At 43.8% G+C, this 20835-nt stretch overlaps 1 protein-coding gene across 1 annotated transcript; it reads right to left on the reverse strand.

Annotated features, from left to right (window-relative positions):
• Positions 1 to 1910: 1910 nt before the first annotated feature.
• Positions 1911 to 18199, reverse strand: MTO1 (mitochondrial tRNA translation optimization 1). The gene is made up of 12 exons (XM_028722767.2): positions 17782 to 18199; positions 15051 to 15250; positions 13349 to 13466; positions 11417 to 11706; positions 10100 to 10212; positions 7842 to 8032; positions 7403 to 7533; positions 6672 to 6876; positions 6401 to 6572; positions 4223 to 4341; positions 3492 to 3649; positions 1911 to 2200 (listed from the first exon to the last, which is right to left on the reverse strand). Exons 1-12 carry the CDS (start codon positions 18182 to 18184, stop codon positions 2024 to 2026), a joined length of 2277 nt encoding a protein of 758 aa, XP_028578600.2. The 5' UTR covers positions 18185 to 18199; the 3' UTR covers positions 1911 to 2023.
• Positions 18200 to 20835: the final 2636 nt, after the last annotated feature.

The raw sequence follows: 20835 nt of genomic DNA on the forward strand, positions 1-20835 counted from the left end.
GTTCATGCAAAGTGGTCTATTGGGTTTTTCCCTTTCCAGCCTCAAAACCCCTTTGCCCTAGCAGCTGAAAATTTAAGCTTGAAAAAGCAGGGTGGTACCTTGTTATGGGCATTGGAGTTGGCATTTTTAAGGACTGATGCACAGGAATTTTGCCTTAAATAAGCAGATGAGAGTTAATGGGTGCTATGTCTCCAGTTACCTTTCTCTGCAATTTATAGTTTTGCCTAAAATGGGTCTTACATGGAATAGGAACACTTGAGAAATAAGGATCCTAAATTGCACATTGTAGTCAGGCAGCTACTATGTGTGCTAAAGCAATATGCTCCTATAGGACAACTGGATAAAGATAGTAAAGGCATTCGGACAGACGTTGCAAGAGACTCAAGGCTGAGAGTAAATTTGATTCTAAAGTGCTCAAACTGGCCATCATTACACTTTGATGTAGAGGGCTAGTTTTGCCATTGCAAAATGACCATGGGTGTTCTGTGTATTCTGTGTCTTAGAGCTAATAGCTGCCAATGCTAAACACTGCCTTTATTATTAAACCCAACGCATAGCAACGTGGACATTTTGATACATGTCTGACAATTCACTTCCAATAGGTTAGTTTTGCTTTCCAATGCATATGTGATAGTTTACTTATGTTGGGTTAATGAAAAAACTAAATTTTGTAAGCAAACACTTTGACTTTTAGTTTTTATCTTCAATAAATTTGAGTCTAGAATTACTTTACCTCTACGGCTCTTTTTTCTAGGTAGGATAGCTTTTCTGTGTAGTACAGACGTGTTTGTGTTAGTTGTATCGAAGTATATAGCATAGTTAATGTGGTCTAAGGTAAAGGGACCCCTGACTATTAGGTCCAGTTGCAGACAACTCTGGGGTTGCGGCGCTCATCTCGCTGGCCGAGGGAGCCGGCGTACAGCTTCCGGGTCATGTGGCCAGCATGACTAAGCCGCTTCTGGTGAACCAGAGCAGTGCACTGAAACGCTGTTTACCTTTCCTCCGGAGCGTAACCTATTTATCTACTTGCACTTTTTTGGCGTGCTTTCGAACTGCAAGGTTGGCAGGAACTGGTACCGACCTGCAAGCCCTAGGCTCTGTAGTTTAACCCACAGTGCCACCTGTGTCCCAATGTGGTCTAATTTTCAGTAGCTGGCACTCTTGGGTGTCCCAGAGCCCTCTCACCACCTTCCCAAGGCTGGGTAAACAGCCCTCCACCTTGTCAGGGTCCTGGTTCCAGGCATCATGTGCTTTTTGAACTTGTAGACTCCCAAGCATCAAACCCCTCTACTTGTACTGTGCACTGCCTAAATCTTGGGAGCGCAAGCCTCTAGTTGGGTTGACCCAGAAATAATTCCCAGCTATATTGACTGGATTTATAAACCATAGACCTCAGTTCAGTGCTCCATCTATTCGGGGTGTAAGTGTGTTTTTCCACTCCATAAACAGCAGGTAAAGACTATATTCCCACCATAGCAACACCTAACAGCCTTATTGAGAACAAGGTCCTGATTCTAATCTGATACATTTTATGTCTGAAAACAAATTTGGATTTGAGCATAAGCTTAAATAAAAACCTACCTGCAAGTGTTTCAACTGCTTTCAAGTAAAGGAAGCCTGTTAACATCTTTCCCTTGCTTAAGAGGAATATTTATGCACCAAGATGAGATTTTTTCAGTACTGTAGGTGGCAGCAAAGGCAGTAGAAAAGGAAGTGACTCAAGAAATTGCAAGCAGCAAACAGATTTCTCTTTAAAAGTTTTCTTCAACACCTGATCTGACACTGCCAGGTTTTCTGGCTAGTGGTGTTCAGGTTTTCTGGCTTTGTGGTGTTCTGGAAGTTTTTCAGCTTTTTGGACTAACTCATTCACTGGATCACCATCCTTTGTGTGTAAGATAACATCACACTGGTAGCTCTTGTCTATTTATTGGATAGCAATTACATACATGGTATGTGAATGACTGGATAACCACAGGCTGCAGGAACACAAACAGTTCAATGGATTTTGCTCAGTAAGCACTGTTCACGTATCAGTAGCTTGGAGCTTTCTTTGTCCCAGCAGGTTGACATCAGGGATGGGGGTAGCAATCCTACATCTCTCACTTGTTTGCTCTGCTCTTTTGTGATGGTTCTTCACAAACCTCAGTAGATTTAGAACAGCAGCAGGTGTAACTCCAGGAATGCGGCTGACAGCGCCAATCTGGAAACAGTAACAGGAAGGTGAGATTGCCTACTGTAAGAATTGTAACACCACAGTCTTCCCGCCTCCCCTTCATGTGTGTTTCATTGAAGTGACTAAAATACACACAAAGTAAACTCTTCCCTGCATATCTTACCACTCGGGATCAACAGGACATCACTGAAGACTGTTGATCATTCTATAAACAGAGTCATGTCAATGAGCAAACTCTTAAGTCCTACTGCCAATGCAATTATTTCCATTTGTGCAACATAACTCCCTCTCTTATACCCTACCCATTCTGGATGTGGGGTTTTAACTTTCTAGCCACCATTAAAAATGAGCACTGCTAGTTTGTTTTTTAATGGCAGTGGAAGCTCTTGATTATATTCCATTGTCATCAGCATTATAGCAACATACAGTTCACAGCTATGGTTCAGCATTTGTGCACATGTCTAAAAGAACATCATTTTGCATTTATTTGACTGCTTAAATTACTTAAATGATTACAAAGCCTGTCAGTATTACTATCCCCATAGTGTTGGTGCAGAAAGGTTTGTAGAAGTTCTGGCCACATTTGACTCAAGAATGTCTTGCCCATTATTCCACACCCCCTCCTATGCATAAAATGGTAGCCATTTTTTGTTGGTGAGCACAAAGGAATACATTTTATGACTTGGGGGGGCGGGGCGGAGACTGCCTTACATGTTCAAACTGGAAAAAGACACATAAGCTAATCTGAAGCATTCTGATAAGAACAACAAAACAGGTGAAATCAAAATGGCAGGCAAACTTTACTATAATATTTATAGATTATAAATTATTATACATAATCTATATATTTGCACAGAAATGGGCTTTAAAAATAAAGAATAAAAAGCCCCACCAAGTTAAGTGTTTTTTCTAACTCTCCCTTGATGCTTTTAATTTCCAAATTTTTAATAAGGCCAGGAACACAGTGGTGAAATCTTGTGAAATGCTCCCCCCCCCCAATTTTATTTCTCAACTTAGAACTGGAATTCTCTTGGCACTTTCCATGTGGTCTCTAATAGCAAACAAAGTTGGAAGATTCTAAAGGCAGAGCTGTTAACCTAGCGAAGCCCCTGCTTACTCAGTTTTCTGCCTTTGGAAATGACTATAATGCTTTCAAGGTACATTTTAATAGCTAACCCCCTACATATTAATGCTGGGTTGCTTGACTACAATTCCGGGCCACAATGGCTAGTGCTGGTAGGAGTTGGGAGTCTGGCAACATCTGGAAAGCCACAGGATCGCTACTGCATCCAGCAAACTCACTCTACCAGCACCTTACCGTCTGGGGACGGTGGGAGTCCAGCTTCTCTCGCACTTCCTGAGATAGTGATGCATCGATGGCAAAGTAATCCAGATCTTCTGGCAGCTGAAGAGCCTCATCCTGACGCACTTCCTCTATTTCCAACCTCTGAACGGACACATGCCATTCATAAACAGCTTGTGAGAAGAACAAAGAGAATGAACAGAACAATATATATTTTGGTTCCTGAAATTCATTCTGATAAAATATAATGGATAGAATTGTACAGGATGTGTTCCTAGTGTGTGAAAAAAACCCAAGGGTCCCCATGCATGCACCTCCAGATGGTAGAGACATCAGGTGCTATCCTGGCACCCGGGCATATTCACTTGGTCACAAGTGGCTGATAGCCATGAGCAAAATGCACCTGGCAAATGCTGGTTCCACTGTGTTGAATGGGACTTACTCCCTAGTAAATATGCTTAGGTTTGCAACCTAAACAGAGCAGATTATATCAGATTTACTCCTGCACCATTGGAGAGACGGAAAACGGCCACAAGCTATCTGTATAAGAATATAAAGCCTAATTGTGTTCTTGGACTCGATGGAATTTATGTTCTGAGTTCCCCAAGAAGCAAGATCTACTGGGCACAAATGTGTCAAGTTAGGAATGGGGGCCCTCCAGATGTTGCTGGACTACAACTCCCATCACTCTCCATGCTGGCTGGTACTGATGGGAGTTTTATTTAGGGCTTGCTAGTCTTCCATACCTTCTATTTTCAGCCTTTCTGCCAGTTGTCTCCATTCAGCAAACTTTTTCAGAGGCCCTGGGACAGCTCGTGACAAAATCTCCATATTGGCCCCCTGGTACTGAAGGATGTCCAGGGCACTGAGCAAAAAACCAAAACAAAGCAAAAACAATTCCTGTGAAATTATGTGCAAGATGCGTTGAGTGCTCTCGTCATAGAAAGGTGGGATCTAAAACAAGTCTAAGCTAGTACCCATTCCCATGGAATTTCAAGGAAGTTTACAAGACCTCAGGCTTGCTCAAAATATGGTATCACTATCCAGGAAGCCTTAACCACATTGTATTAGGGATCATTTAATGCACACACACACAAATGGCTGATTCAACTCAAGGAGCTTACAAGCCAACAATGAAGATCACAGATAAGAATTTGGAAAGAAACTATACACAATAACATGGGGACAGCATTAAAAAAAATGACACTGTATAATACATTGAAATAAGTGATAAGGTAGGTTATGTAATGGAAGAAACACAGCATTTTAGCTCAAGGGCACCTAGAAGCTGCTAAAACAAACTTTTCTGAGTCCACAGGTTTGCCAGTGTGTTTGTTTTACGTGGGCAACAAATCCCAGGCCATTTTAGCCAGAGCTTTGCTCCCTATCACTAATCATGCTGTGAAACCTGAACTCTGCTTATGTGAGGTACCAATTAGGGTATGGTTAAGGGGGTTACTTAATTCAAAGATAAAAGCAAAAGCATTAGATTTTCTAGGACTGCTTTCCTTCTTTCCACAGCTTAAAAATTTCAATTCCCCCTTGATTTTATGTGTTAATAGTGGTGGGATACCAGGTTAACAGTTTTACGTTAGGATTTGAAACTGTGAAAATACGCCCTAGCTCTAGGAGTTTCTACAGGCCATTATGTTGTTGTTGTTACTAAACTCATTTTAGTAGCTTCGAGAACACTGTCCAACCATCTCATCCTCTGTCGTCCCCTTCTTGTTCCCTCAATCTGTCCCAACTTCAGGGTCTTTTCCAGGGAGTCTTCTCTTCTCATGAGGTGGCCAAAGTATTGGAGCCTTAGCTTCAGGATCTGTCCTTCCAGTGAGCACTCAGGGCTGATTTCCTTAAGAATGGAGAGGTTTGATCTTCTTGCAGTCCATGGGACTCTCAAGAGTCTCCTCCAGCACCAGAATTCAAAAGCATCAATTCTTTGGCGATCAGCCTTCTTTATGGTCCAGCTCTCACTTCCATACATCACTATTGGGAAAACCATAGCTTTAACTATATGGACCTTTGCCGGCAAGGTAATGTCTCTGCTTTTTAAGGTGCTGTCTGGGTTTGTCATTGCTTTTCTCCCAAGAAGTAGGCGCCTTTTAATTTCATGACTGCTGTCACCATCTGCAGTGATCATAGAGCCCAAGGAAGTAAAATCTCTCACTGCATCCATTTTTCCCCCTTCTATTTGCCAGGAAGTGATGAGACCAGTGGCCATGATCTTAGTTTTTTTGATGTTGAGCTTCAGACTATATTTTGCGCTCTCCTCTTTCACCCTCATTAAGAAGTTCTTTAATTACTCCTCACTTTCTGCCATCAAGGTTGCGTCATTGCATATCTGAGGTTGTTCATACAGTGGTACCTTGGGTTACATACACTTCAGGTTACATATGCTTCAGGTTACAGACTCTGCTAACCCAGTAATAGTGCTTCAGGTTAAGTACTTTGCTTCAGGATGAGAACAGAAATTGTGCTCCGGCGGCGTGGCAGCAGTGGGAGGCCCCATTAGCTAAAGTGGTGCTTCAGGTTAAGAACAGTTTCAGGTTAAGTACGGACCTCCGGAACGAATTAAGTACTTAACCCGAGGTACCACTGTATTTCTTCCGGCAATCTTAATTCTGGCTTGGGATTCATCCAGTCTAGTCTTTCACATTATAAAATCCCACAAATCTCACCGAGTCACCGGTGAGGGAAGACAAAAGAAAGCAATGAAATCGCTTCACCCTTTCCACAGAAACACTCTTGACAGCTTTGTACATTCTCCCCCACACAAACAGCATCACAAGAAACACTCTACGAGTAGAGACAATTAAAAAGGATAGAGAGAGCGGGTAAATGTGAGGTATATGATGTTTCTGTATGAATCTGCGCTTCTCTAAAACAAGACCATGGGGGGGGGCGGATAAGAGAGAGACTCATACCTGCAAGGAGAGGTACGACCGGCACTTATTGTAATCTCTGGTATGAGCTGGGCCCATTTTGCATTGCTGAACTGAATAGATTTCAGCATTTCAAGTCCTTCTTCTAACACTGCTTTCATCTGAGATGCTTGCTCATACCGCTTTTGAGACACACAGCCAGCTTCATTATAGCCTTAAAGAGACCAAAAAGGTGCTCAGGAATTAGGAAAACTGTGTGCAATTGTGTGGTTTTGTTTTTTTTTAAAAAAAGGCCTCTGGAGGAATTGACTACCTCGGAAGGTGAGTCTGCTGTCAGCGTTATCCGGCCGCAGAGACATCCGAAACTCCACTCGGCTGGTGAACATGCGGTACGGCTCGCTGGTGCCCAGAGTAGTGAGATCGTCAATCAGAACGCCAATGTACCCCTCTGTGCGACTGACAATAAATGGAGGTTTCCCAGTGACCCGCAGACTGGCATTGATTCCAGCAACCACACCCTGCCAGAGAGTAAAGAGATTATAGATCACAGAGGAAGCCACCATATATACTAGACACCAGAAGCTTAGTCTGTTCAGTAGCTCTGTGTCTACGATAAGGAGACTGCTTAAGCCGTAGATACCACATGTGACTTTCCCACCATTCTATCCCAGTTATCCACTGGCATGCTAAAAGGTGTCTTTGCAGAATAAAATCGGCACAAGCCAATTATGACAAGGGCTCATTCCCTGGACATAAAAAAGCAAGTTTCAGACATGTGTACACACACACGTTCTGAACAAATGCTCTTGAAATCGGCATTCCACAGCCTGGTGCCTTCCAGTGTTTTGGATCAGAATTCCCACCAGCTCCTTCCTGTAGGGTCATGCAGGCTGAAGCTGATGTGAGTTGTAGTCCAGAACGTCTGAGTTGGAAGAAGGCAGAGTCAAAAGACCTGTGACTGCAAGCTGCTAGTTATATCATCACGTTTGATACTGCAGAAAGCATTTCACAGCCACGACCCACTTCCCTGCAGGTTCTCCTCACCTGAGCTGCAGCCTCTTCGTAGCCTGTGGTGCCATTTATCTGCCCTGCAAAGAAGAGCCGCTGGACGAGGCGAGACTCAAGGGAGGCGGTCAGCTGACGTGGGTCTAGAAAGTCATATTGCACTCCATAGCCTATTAGGACAGATATAGGTGATAAAAGGTTTATTGATTCCAGCAACCACACCCTACAACAGAGCAACATGGTTACAGGTAGCAGGGGGAAAGGATGCATGCTGCATTGTTTCAAACCTTTCTGTAAGATAAAGGCCTACAAAACCACACGTCTGGTGATCAGAAGACATGCACAGCCATGTGCTGGTGGGCAATCAAGTAACATCCCACTTGAGATGAGGCAGACAAACCTCGGCATCCACACACACTCCCACATGATATGCTGCCTATATAGCTCCATCCAACTGGACTTCCTTCCCACCTCTCACCTGGCTGTACCATTTTTGCTTTTTCCAAGCCCTTAATATGGGTGATGAGCTCCTCCTGGATCTCAGATGGCAACGTCAGAGATATTCCCTGCGGGTAGATGACGTTGGAATCCAGACCCTCGGGCTCAAGCCAGACCTGATGTGCGCGATTTGGAAAACGCAGAACTTTCGACTCTAGTGAGGGACAGTACCTAGAAACACGAGCAACAGTATGCCTTGTTAGGATGCTGACACGGAGAAGAGCCCAAACATGAAATTTCAAGAGACTGGATAGGTTTCCTTATTGCTGTACTCCTCACCCACAAAAGCAGGTGTGGGGAACCTTTGGCCTTCCAGATGTTGCTTAACTACATGTAGTTGAGCAACATCTGGAAGGCAAAATGTCTCCCACCCCTGAATTAAACAAACTCTATTTTTTTTAAATAAATCTTTATTCATATTTGCACATATATACAGAAAAAACATAAACAAAAAATCCACCACATACCTTATACAAATTATATCCACTTCACAAATCATAAATAAAATACATAACTGAATTAATCTCAACTGAGCCTTGGACTTCCCTCCACTCCTTTGGTAAGTATCGTATAAATTATATAATCACGTACTTTTTAACTCTTTTACATAAGCCTTTCCCGCTGTTAGAGTTATTTCAACCCCGCCAGTGTCACCTGAGATTTAGATTCCATATACATTAAATATTTCTTCCAATTATCATGAAATTTCTGTTCGTCTTGGTCCCTTAATCTTCCTGATATTCTATCAAGCTCCGCATAATTTATCATTTTAACCTGCCAATCACTTATGTTGGGTATTACTTCTAATTTCCAATTTTGTGCTAACATAATTCTTGCAGCTGTTGTAGCATATAGAAACAAGGTCTTATCTTCTTTTTTAATTTCTTTACCGACCATTCCTAACAAAAAAGCTTCTGGCTTTTTGGGAAATGTATATTTCAAGATTTTTTTAAGTTCATTATAAACCAATTCCCAAAAGCCTCTCACTTTACAACACGACCACCACATATGGTAGAGGTCACCTTCTACCTCTCTACACTTCCAGCATCTTTTATCCTTCAACTTATAAATCTTCGCTAATTTCACTGGTGTGTGATACCACCTGTAGATCATTTTCCACAGGTTTTCCTTTAATGCCGTGCATGCCGTAAATCTCATATTCCTGTTCCATAGTTCCAACCACCTCTCAAAATCAATGTTATATCCGATGTCTATCGCCCACTTAATCATGGCCTCCTTCACCTCCTCATCTTTTGTATACCACTCCAGCAGAATATCATACATCCTTGACAGTGTTTTGTTCTTACCTTCTATAACTTCTACATTAAATTTAGATTTTTTATCTTCAAATCCTATTTTCTTTTTGTCCTCTTTTAGCAGATCATTTACTTGGTGGTATTGCAACCACCCTGTAAATAAATTTTTGATCTCTTCATATGGTCTAAGTTTAATCCCTTGATCTGTCTTCCAAGTTAGTTCTTCATAGGTGGCATTCTTCCCTTCCATGTTTATTTTTTTTATAGTTAACACCTCTATTGGTGAAATCCACCAAGGTGTCTTCCTTTCCAATATATTTTTATTTCTTTCCCATACTTGGAATAGTGGTCCCCTAAAAATATGATTTAGAAAGCCTCTATGAACTTTCACCTTTTCGTACCACAGGTACGAGTGCCACCCGTACCTGTTATCAAAACCTTCCAAGTCCAAGATGTCCCTATTTTCCAATCTTATCCAATCCTTCAGCCACAATAAGCATGCCGCTTCATAATATAAACTTAGATCCGGTAGGGAGAATCCCCCTCTTTCTTTTTTGTCCACCAATATTTTCATTTTTATTCGTGGTCTTTTGCCTTGCCAGATGTATTTCGCTAAGGCCCTTTGCCACTCTTTACACTGCTTCAGACCTTTTAGTACCGGAATGGTTTGGAACAGAAATAACATTCTGGGGAGAACGTTCATTTTGATAACCGCTATCCTCCACAGAAAAGATAACCTCAATCTGTCCCAGATTTCAAGATCTTTTTTAATATTCTTCCAAGTGACTCTTGGATGAATTAAACAAACTCTAAGCCTAAACATGTGCAACTGCATTTGCAATATTCTTGCCTATCGGTCTTGCAGCGATCATCCCCTCCCCTTTTCTTCCCATCAGGGTTCAGACTCCCCCCCCCCCTTCTTTCTTTTCATGCTATGTACACCGACAGCACTGTACATAACATAATATAAACAGGGATTTACCGGGGTCCTCTTGTTGTTTCTCTGACGTGGTTGTTCAGGTGAAGGTTCTCATGGATGATTTTCTCCACTTTGGGGTTTGTGTGCGTCAGGTAACATGACAGCTGATCTTCTGGCTGAAACAGAACCACCTGCATTCAGTGAGCAAATCAGGGTAGCTTTGAAGCATGCCGAACTGTTTTCACAGTCATCTTGAAAGAGATCACTTCAGCCCGCACTCAGCCATTATCGTCATACCACCTGAGCATACCCAAGCACTGCAGCCTTAACCTTTCCCAGGAAACTATACCAATCATTGGGTTACACTCAACGAAGCACTAAGAAGATCATTCCATTAGCCAAGCAGATATTCCTGTGGTGATGGAACCATTTCCTGCCCTCCATGCTGTTTTTGGGGTTCTTCTGACTCTCTGGAGCAGATTTGGTGAGGGTGTAGTGGGAAGAGGAGTGGGGAGGGGAATCTTGTTGTACTAGCAGGTATCCTTGTGCTGGCTTCTGCTAGTGCAACGAATTAGTTGAATATGGCCCCTAATTTCTCCATAATACTATTGGAGAAATGGAAGCATGAGTAGGCCCCAATCTAGAATGTATCTCCTGGGAAGAAATCAAAGCAATTTCACTAGAATTAACGTCTAAGCAAGCAAGCCTGAGATCAGAAGGCTTAATGATTTATCAAAGGTCACACAGAAAGCCTTTGGTGAAGTCCAGTGACCAAGATCTCCACACCAACATAGAGCTATCCTATTAGATAGCAACTTATCCTTTGGACCTTTGAGCCCTCAAGTAAGCAGTACCATTGCTCTGAATTTATGAATTGACTCCTTTAAAAGGGCAGTGATGATTCTAAAATAGTTCACGCTGTATTTCAGTAATACAGTGGTACCTCGGGTTACAGATGCTTCAGATTACAGGGCAGATATTTCAGGGACAAAGATCGCTGGTGAAGCAGTGTGTGTGACGGTTAAAAATTATCCTCAGTTCTTCTACGTATGTATGAGGACTGATATTTCAGGAATAAAACTTGACAACTTTGACGGTATATATTGTCACCGGAATGTGCCAGTATTTAGGGGAGAATTTCCATCAACTCCTTGCATTACTCTTAGCAGCTTTTAACAGGAATAGACAAATATACTGACGATTTAGGAGCGCACCGCTATCTTTGTAGCCGGGGATAATTTCTGACACAGTCATTTCAAGAAATCCTCCTGCATGCTGAAAACCACAGCACTGCCAGAACATATCACTTTAAGAAAGAGAAACAGAGACTCCCCCTCACAAACTTCAACAGCTGATTACTTCCTCAGGACTCCTTCGCACCTTAATCCACACAGATTCACTAAGGAAGCTGAACGGCACAGGAAAGCTATCAGCGGGATGCCTCTCGAGGACACTGAAGTCAATGGAGTCTTTCACCAGTCGGGGTGGAGTTCCAGTTTTTAACCTTCCTATGGTAAATCCAAGTTTCTCCAGAGTCTGAGCAAGGCCGACGGAGGGCTGGTCTCCCATCCGCCCAGCAGGATGCATTTCCAATCCAATTAGGATCATGCCCCTCAGAAATGTTCCCGTGGTTAGAACAACACTCCCAGCATGCACTCTCCTTCCATCTTCTGAGGGGGGAAACATGGAGTGAAACAGAGCGGAGTTTAGCATACCTGCTGCTGCCCTAATTAGAAGTAGCTTCTTTCCCAAAGAGGTTTTATCTTAAACAATAGTAAATTCAGTAAATAAAAGAGCTCACTTGTAATGCATCAGTAGTTCAGTGCTCATTTCTTCTCTTTCCAAAATACATATCATCTTGAACAAGTGCAAACGCAGTAATAAACAGTCCACTAGTGATATACTAGTGGTTCAGTGCTTGGACGTCGTTCTGGTAATCTGACGTTTCATCGCTAAAGAGCTTAGTCATCAAGCTTTGTAGTAAATAATATACAAGAGAAGACAGTTTGTAAACGACTTAAAGCAGGGGTATATATGTCCCCTTCTGCATATTTCCATCGGGAGGAGCATAGAAAAGTTGTTAAAGCTCCTTTCGTTAAACAAACTGAAGGACGTCATCCTCTTTCTATACTCCTCCCGATGGAAACATGCATTTGTTTAAGATAAAATCTATTTTGGAAAGAGCGAGTATCTTTTTCCACCAGGACACAAGGAAGTTTGAAGTTCAGCACAGTCTTATTCAACGACAGAAAACATTTATTTATTTTTTGCAGTTTGATATTACATAAAACCCTAAGTTTATGTTGCTGCCACTTAAAGACAGCTGCTTATCCTTCAGTTTCACACATGTTATTACAGAGAATGAGAGAGATATGTGCTTATACTCTGTATAAAATCAAGTCTCTCGTGATCATCCTACTTATTCTATCTGTTGTTTTCTGAATTGTAAACATCTAAGTGCCTCATACTAACTAAACTACATAGTCCAGAACAGCATAACTTTCTGCAGTGGAATGACAGTGACCTAGAAAAGGCTAGATAACCTACTGAGTCAGAGGTTTTCGTTACAGGATTCCCAGTAGCCCAGTCTGCCTATCTGTAACCTAGGAAATCCTTCCAGTAGCACTTTAGAGACCAACTAAGTTTGTTATTGGTATGAGCTTTCATGTGCATGCACACTTCTTCAGATACATGCACACGAAAACTCATACCAATAACAAACTTAGTTGGTCTCTAAGGTGCTACTGGAAGGATTTTTTTATTTTGTTTCAACTACGGCAGACCTACACGGTTCTTTATTTACTGTAAGTAGAACTAGGAAATCCTATTTTTTGTGTCAGGGTAGTTTCATACAGCTATTCTGAGATGGTGAAGCTACAATCACACACCCTAAGTATCCAGCCAGCTTTTAACACCAAGCCCTGGTGTTTTTACAAGTTCAAAAATGGCCATTCAATATGCATTGCAAGTGACAGTTGCAAATGTGGCTATTAGTTCATTAAGGACTAGATTAAGATCACAGTTATAAATTTACTCTTTGGAAATAACGATGGGTTAGATTCCCTGGCTCACATTGCATGGGCTTAAAAAATGAGGTAAATAACTTAGCTAATTTCCCATCCGATCTGCTTTTCAAGGCAGCATCTAGAAAAAACTACTGGGTTCTTGTGCCACTTGAGTTCTCTGCAGAGGTGAGGTCTCCCTCCTCCTTTTACCTGGAAGTAGTTTTTGCAAGCTGCTGTCATGGAAAGCAGACCCTACACAAATGGATGAAGACTGCTGCTTCAGGATGCAGCTTGCCGGAATACTGACCCAACACGACTCCACTGACGCAACATTTGCCTGGATGATCCGATTCTGGGTCTGTCAGTAGAAGATCTTCCACAGAAGCTTCACAAACTGTCAGAAGTGGGGTTTGGAGAATTTCTTTCTACTAGGGGAAAAAAACCCTGTTAAAGGAATTTACACACACACATGATCTTTTAAGGACTCATAAGCAAAGGAGAGAACCTCCAGTAACATGGCTGCGCTACTGAGTTCCCAGGTTCCCCCAGTTTACTGCAAGCCTCGCTTGCTAAGGAACAGCTGGGAGTGCACTTAAAGGTTTCCGATTGCTCCTTCGCAGCTCTGTCATTCCCTGCCCCACCTATGATATCAGCTGTGGGGCAGGTGGGAACTGTTTGGAGGGAAAATAGGGTTGTGGGTCAAATAAAGACCCCAGACCCACAGCTTTGACAGACCAACCCTATTCAAGAGTGAGGCCCTTTCCTGCCTGAAGTAAAAGAAGGCATAGCCAATGTCTTCCATAGTTGCAGTAAACATTTTGGTTTATTAAATTAGTTTTTAGCATTATTAAGTTTAAGTTTTTGAAAACAATAAGTGCATTAAATAGCCACAGTCAGCTTGAGAATTATATCTAATAACACAAATAATGAAGACTAAAAAGGCTAAAAGCCATATATAGTCCACCATTGCCAAATCAAGGATGGAAGTCTGATCTGGGCACCTCCTTTTCCTCCCTCACGAGATTTTACCAAAAAGAGAAGAACTGAAACTGCACAAGCATTTATGTTCTCATACAGCACTTTTCAAAGTTGTCCCACCCAAGTGCTTGTTATGTGAGTACAGAATGTCTTATTCAGAGAATGCTGAATTAACACGGTGTTTTGCATTTTAAAAACAGACATTGGCTTGGTTGTAGAGAAAAGCCAGCAGAAAGGGGAAGGCAGAAGGAAACTTTCTCCCTTTCCTCTCCTGAAAAGCCTTTCCTAAGAGTCAGGAGACCCTTAGTTGGAGGTACCTGCTGGGAATCCGTACCTGCCTTTCCCACCCAAATCATTCACCCCACTTCAGGGGGGTTGGTGCAGTTTCTGGAAGAAGGTGGGGCAGGAAATTCACCTCCTGTCAATGTTTTTCTGGATCTACTCCATAATTTCACAGTCATGTTTTTTTAAATACAACTCTGGTGTAAAATGCATTGTAGATTATGTTTTGCAGGGATTTTGTTCTAAGTTGCCCAATATTACGTTTGAGTCTCCATTGCTGTATAGCCAATGACACTTGTTTGTTGGAATAAGGAGCCATTCCCCCCGCCCAGTTAAGTTTACATTCCAGGTTATTTAAGCATGACAGAAATAAGTTGCCTTTTCCAATCAGACTTACGGATTTAAATGTTTTGTAAATCATTTTGGGAATTTGTTGAGTGAGAGGTAACTTGTGCATTTTAAAAACAAACCAAATTACTGGATAACGCCCTCACCACCACCACCAAATGTCAATCAAGATTCCATGCTCTGATTAGGAAACATTTTGGTCATTTCCCCAATATTAATGGTAAATGTAATGTACATTTTATTATATCTGACACACACCCATTCACATGTTTACCTTCATCAAACTGACAGTGCACTCATAAACGTGTATACTTGAATAAACCCCACTGAGTTCCATAGGTAAGCATGCATAGGGTTGCCTCAGAAGCCTTCCTCTCCTCTCTTCCCATCCACATTCTCACCTGCATGTTCTCTTTATAGAGCTCTCTGTCAATCTGGGCTCGGAGACCCCAGACGGCCGGTCCCTTGCATTTATTTAGCACTTTGTAATGCACTCCCGACTGATCGCAGATTCGTGCGCAGAGCCCGTCCAGTGCGTCCACTTCCCTGACCAGATGTCCTTTTCCAATTCCACCAAAGGAAGGGTTACATGACATTTGCCCTGGACAGCATAACAAATGAAAGGCATCTAACTACAAGCAAAGAACAGCTTTTAGCCCGACCCCATTTCCTATGCTCCAAATTGACATGAATGGCAAGCTACTTGTCAGGGTGCATTTTTTGGTGAAGAAAGTACTGATTTGATGTGTAAAGATCTTTCCCATTCTAATTGACCCATGAGGTTTCTGGAAGCTTCTCTGTGTAATACAAGCTGATGCAAGCTGGAAGTTTCTAGCTGACATGCAAGTTTCTATTCTGCCTAGCAAGAGGCAGAAGGTTCCTCTTTCACTCAAGGTCATGCTGACTATAACAATAGGCCAGAAGGAGCCTAGGTTTCACTTTCTATCTCTCTTTCCTTCTGGTGTGGTGTTCTGTATACAGTGGTACCTCTGGATGCAAATGGGATCCATTCCGGAGCCCCGTTCGCATCCTGAAGCGAATGCAACCCGTGTCTCGGGACTTCCGCGCATGTGCGTGACGTCATTTTGAGCGTCTGTGCATGCGGTGAAACCTGGAAGTAACACGCTCCGTTACTTCCGGTTCACCGTGGAGTGTAACCTGAAAATGCTCAACCCGAAACTACTTCAGCCTGAGGTATGACTGTATAGTATGCTTAGTGTTAAGGTTTTGGTCTTATTAGAAATTATTGGAGGTTAAGTTAAGTGTCACAACTGAATTTTCTATGGACAGTGCCATTCCTGAATGTATTGGATTTGTGACCATTATGCTCATTTGCCTTCAGTAGCAGTAAAGCTCTGCTAGATAAAATATTAATTGCCTCTGGTCTATTTTTGGGGAATCCTGCAATATGTTTAAGTTTTTACTCTACTAACTATACATTGGAATCTGCTCTGGATCAATATGAGTAGAATTCATGGCACTACCGTACCCCTCTAGACCCAAAATCAGGGGTCAGCAAACCTTTTCCGCAGGGGGTCAGTCCACTGTCCCTCAGACCTTGTGGGGGGCAGGACTATATTTTTTTTTTGGGGGGGGGAATCTCCCCCCCACGACTCTCCCCTCCCTTCTCCACAGCACTGGACAAGCCCCGGTGACTGCTTACCTGTGCCCTGCGAGCGGCAGGGGCTGGCGGTGGCGGCGGAACGATGAGCAGCACGAAAGGGCTGTCTCCACAGAGAGACTACTTAAAATGGCGCTCAGCCAACCACGGCTCAACAAAGCCCGGCCCCCTTCCTCCTCTAGGCAGGGTGGGGAGAAGCCAGGAGGAGGGAGGGGGGAGGCGGCGCCACAGTGTGTGTGTGTGTGTGTGTGGAGGTGGGAAATGGCGCAGCCCGAACGATCAGGATCCCATGCCGATCCACATGGCGATTCCCAGACAACCCGCGGGCCGGATCCAGAAGGCAATTGGGCCGGATCCAGCCCCCGGGCCTTAGTTTGCTGACCCATGCCCAAAATTGTAAGAGAAAACCAAGATGCCTTACTTCTGCTTATTTCTAATTCTCTAATTCTAGCAATCCTAGATGCAATATACATCAAAATGTCAGGGTTTTGTATTTGTTTTAAAAATGCATTTGTTTTTATTAATCTGTTCTACAGATCCAATCACATATGGATGTCCAAAAACGGGAGGCAACTTCATTTTGCAAAAAATAAAATAAGTATACTGTCATTTATGATTATCTTATCGACCAACAACACTGCTGCTGATATGTTTCTCTGGTAGCTCCATTCATAAAATAAACATTTAGCAAATGGATTAAAGGTGATGTTGCCATGTCAGGTGTTGGGAAAAGTTCATGTCTCCTGATAAACAAACCCTTTGTTGTTGTTTAGTCGTTTAGTCGTGTCTGACTCTTTGTGACCCCATGGACCAGATCACGCCAGGCACTCCTGTCTTCCACTGCCTCCCGCAGTTTGGTCAAACTCATGCTGGTAGCTTCAAGAACACTGTCCAACCATCTTGTCCTCTGTCGTCCCCTTCTCCTTGTGCCCTCAATCTTTCCCAACATCAGGGTCTTTTCCAGGGAGTCTTCTCTTCTCATGAGGTGGCCAAAGTATTGGAGCCTCAGCTTCAAGATCTGTCCTTCCAGTGAGCACTCAGGGCTGATTGCCTTCAGAATGGATAGGTTTGATCTTCTTGCAGTCCAGCAACATAATTCAAAAGCATCAATTCTTCGGCGATCGGCCTCCTTTATGGTTCAGCTCTCACTTCCATACATCACTACTGGGAAAACCATATCTTTAACTATATGGACCTTTGTCGGCATGGTGATGTCTCTGCCTTTGAAGATGCTGTCTAGCTTTGTCGTTGCTCTAGCGTTTTTCTCCCCATGTAAGTAACATATTATGGAGAGATAATGAGGACGTACTTGCTAGCCCTGCCCTGCTGCTGTTGCATCTCCTGCGAGCTCCACCATCATGCTTTCCAAGTGTCAGGGGAAGGAACCCTGCTGAGGTCCACTCTGCTACCTGCCCTGGCAGAAACTTTGGCAACCTGCATCCCTCGGCTGGCGCTCTGTGTTCCCACACCTGCCGGCTCCCACTGAGCAATCAAACCAGCTCCATGCTTACCTATGGTGTCCACCTTGTGCGTGACGAGGAGGGTGCGGGCTCCCACCCTCGCCGCCGCCGCAGCCGCTTCAGTGCCGGCGTGGCCACCGCCGATCACGACGACGTCGTACTTGGAAACGCTGGAGGGGCCGGCGGCCGCCGAGGTCACCTCGCCCCTCGCGCTCCGCAGCCACGTCCCGGGGTCCCGGGGAGCGGCGAGCCGGCGCCAGACGCGCCTGAGCGGCAACATCCCGAGGCCGGACAGAAAGACCCGCCGAAGCTCCTTCAGGTCGGCGCGGCGGCGGGAAGGAGCGCTGGACGTGCACCGGCTACTCCGCGCCGCGCAAGGGCGCCGCCATCTTGCCCCGTGACGTCGAGGCGGCCGGCTCCACCCGCTGCGCAAGGGTCGGGGCGCTTCCCGCATGCGCGCCAGTAACTGGACGGGAAGGACCGACCGGCAGAAGTCGCGGTGGGAGGCGCCCTCGAAGTGAGCGCGCCGTTCGCCGCCGGCCTTTTATTCAAAATACGAGGCTGAAAGTGCGCTCGTGAAGACGTCTTCTTCGCTCACCGAGCGGCAGGCTGTTGCTGGCGGAGAGGGCGGCATGCATCTGTTCATGGTTTTGTTTTTTTACAGCAGGGTTTCCCGGGGGGCAAGAACACAGCAACTTTTCTTTTCTTTTCAGGATTGCAAGCGCTTTCTGTTGCTCTTTGAACTGATGCAGCTGTCGGCATCTTTGGATGCTCCTTGATGGTCTGCCACAGTGGAGGCGGGTACATGCAGCTGTGTGGGGGCTGCAAGTTTTTCTCCTGTCACCGTGACACCCTGATGCAAAAGCTATTACTGTATTGGGGACTCTCAGTCCAACATGCAGCTACGAGTCATAGGAACTTTGCCAGAAGTGGAAACCGCATTTAAACGCATGCATATTCCATCCCTGTAAAATCAGACGCCAAAACATTGAATTGTAGGAAAGCTTTATCCAACGGGTGAGCTGCTGCAAGTAACCAGCAAAAACTGTCAGTGTGGGTCACGTTCTCATCTAAAGCACATGGCTTCCTCCAAAGAATTATGGGAAGTGTAGTTTGCCTTCCACAGAGCCACAATTCTCAGCACTGTTAATTAATTCCTGGGATTTTTTTGCAGGAAGCCATGCAACTTAAATCTATGATGTGGGTGTGACCATGGTCATCTCTGCAGGGGAAACTGCTGCACATGCTCCTTCCCCACTATGGAACAAACTACTTTAGGTCTCATTAAGTGTTTCTGTTTCATCATAGGAAAAGTTCCTGATAGGCTAAAATCTAGGTGCAGAGGAAGGGGAAAAGGGTTACTTAGCTCTTTCTCTGCCATCTGCCTATCCACTAAAAACTGCCTCTACCCACTTTCCAACTTGTAGGGATAAGATATGGGTGAAGGACCAAGTATGTATAGACATAAAAGGTAAAGGGACCCCTGACCATTAAGTCCAGTCGTGGCCGACCACGGGGTTGCGTCGCTCATCCATGCAATAGTGATGTGCCCTTATTTCCTGTACTGTACTAGAAAAAAACAAAGCAATTGTCCTCTGTTTCCTGCACACATACATCAGAAACAGGAAGGAAATGTGCTGTCATCTTTTTTCCTATCCAGTACTTGTGTGATAGGCAGGAATTCCCCATGTGCAGATTTTTCTCTATGCAGTTCTCTTGTTGAAGTTGTTCATTGTTCCTGTTCAAAGCAAATTGAAAAGTACAGAAATGCTTTTATGCACCTGGTTCAACATTCAGTAATCAGAGCGTTTCCCAGCAAGCGGATTCATTTATGAGAAAAGTGCCACCTGCATGCCATGACTAGACAAGTAAGAGTGGTAATACCAGTGTTGTTGCTTTTAGTACAAAAAAAAATAAAAAAAAAAAATACATGAGCAGGTTTTCAGTTGAGTAAAAGGATGAGATAAATTGTGCAAACCAAATTATTTTTAACCCAGCCCCATGCTGTCATTGGAGAAGAATCCATGTCAGGGAAAATAAACTTGATTTCTTTTCTTTTGAAATCTAAGTTTGACAGTGGGCAAATTCAAGCATGAACTATTGCTGCGAGTCTAGATTACCTCACTGTTGCTGGCACAGCAAGCTAAAGTTGATTACTAGTTCCCAGATCCTTATTTGCACAAAAGCTAGAAACACACCTAAGTCAGAAATCTTAAAAAGAACCCCACATGCCCCTATACCCGAAATGGCCTCATCTCATATGTCTCCATGATCTGGGTGGAGATTCTTCAAGAGCAGCAGTTTAAACAATCAAAACCTTTTGTTTTTGTGGGTCATTCATGAATGTACATTATCTTCAGAGGACAATTACAGAAAAAGGAACTGGGTGTGTGCAACCCACAGTACAATTTGGGTCACCCCAAATGATAATACCCACACCTCTGGGAAAGTGCCCTCTATGAGATGGGCCTGAATTGCATTTGGTCCAGCTCTCTGAATGCAAGACACCCTCAAGGGTATGTACCTAGGTCAATAGCCAAAAATTCAGAGTGTTTCCCCCAGCCAGAACTTGTTGGAACTCAGTTCTGGCACACCTCTGGTGGATACCATTGCCAATCTAAGAGAACAAGGGAGGTGTTCATGTTGGATTCCAGCACCTTTTTCTAGAAAAGTAAGACTGGCCAAAATGCATAGAGAAAAAGAAGATCTGGCCTTAGCTTGCTTTGGGCACAAGACACTTGGCTTTCTGCCCCACCAGTTCCAATGGGGAGCAGCTGCCACTGCTTCCTACATATTTTGGCTATTAGCATCTTGGTTAAATATTCTGCAACAAGCGTTAGGCCAGATCAGTTCAATTATCTCATCTCAAAGCTTGTTGTGGGCTGCAGGTCAAAGTTCTCTATCTGTAATTGTGCAAAACAGTTTTGATCAGAGATTATTTTGGATCCTGAGGGGAACAGTTCCCCAGTCAGGGAGATATGGGTAGACCTAAGCTAATACTGTAAGGTAAAGGTAAAGGGGACCCCTGACGTTTAGGTCCAGTCGTGACCGACTCCGAGGCTGCGGCACTCATCTCGCTTTATTGGCTGAGGGAGCCGGCGTACA

Source organism: Podarcis muralis, chromosome 3, assembly GCF_964188315.1.
Source record: "Podarcis muralis chromosome 3, rPodMur119.hap1.1, whole genome shotgun sequence".
NCBI lineage: Eukaryota > Metazoa > Chordata > Lepidosauria > Squamata > Lacertidae > Podarcis > Podarcis muralis.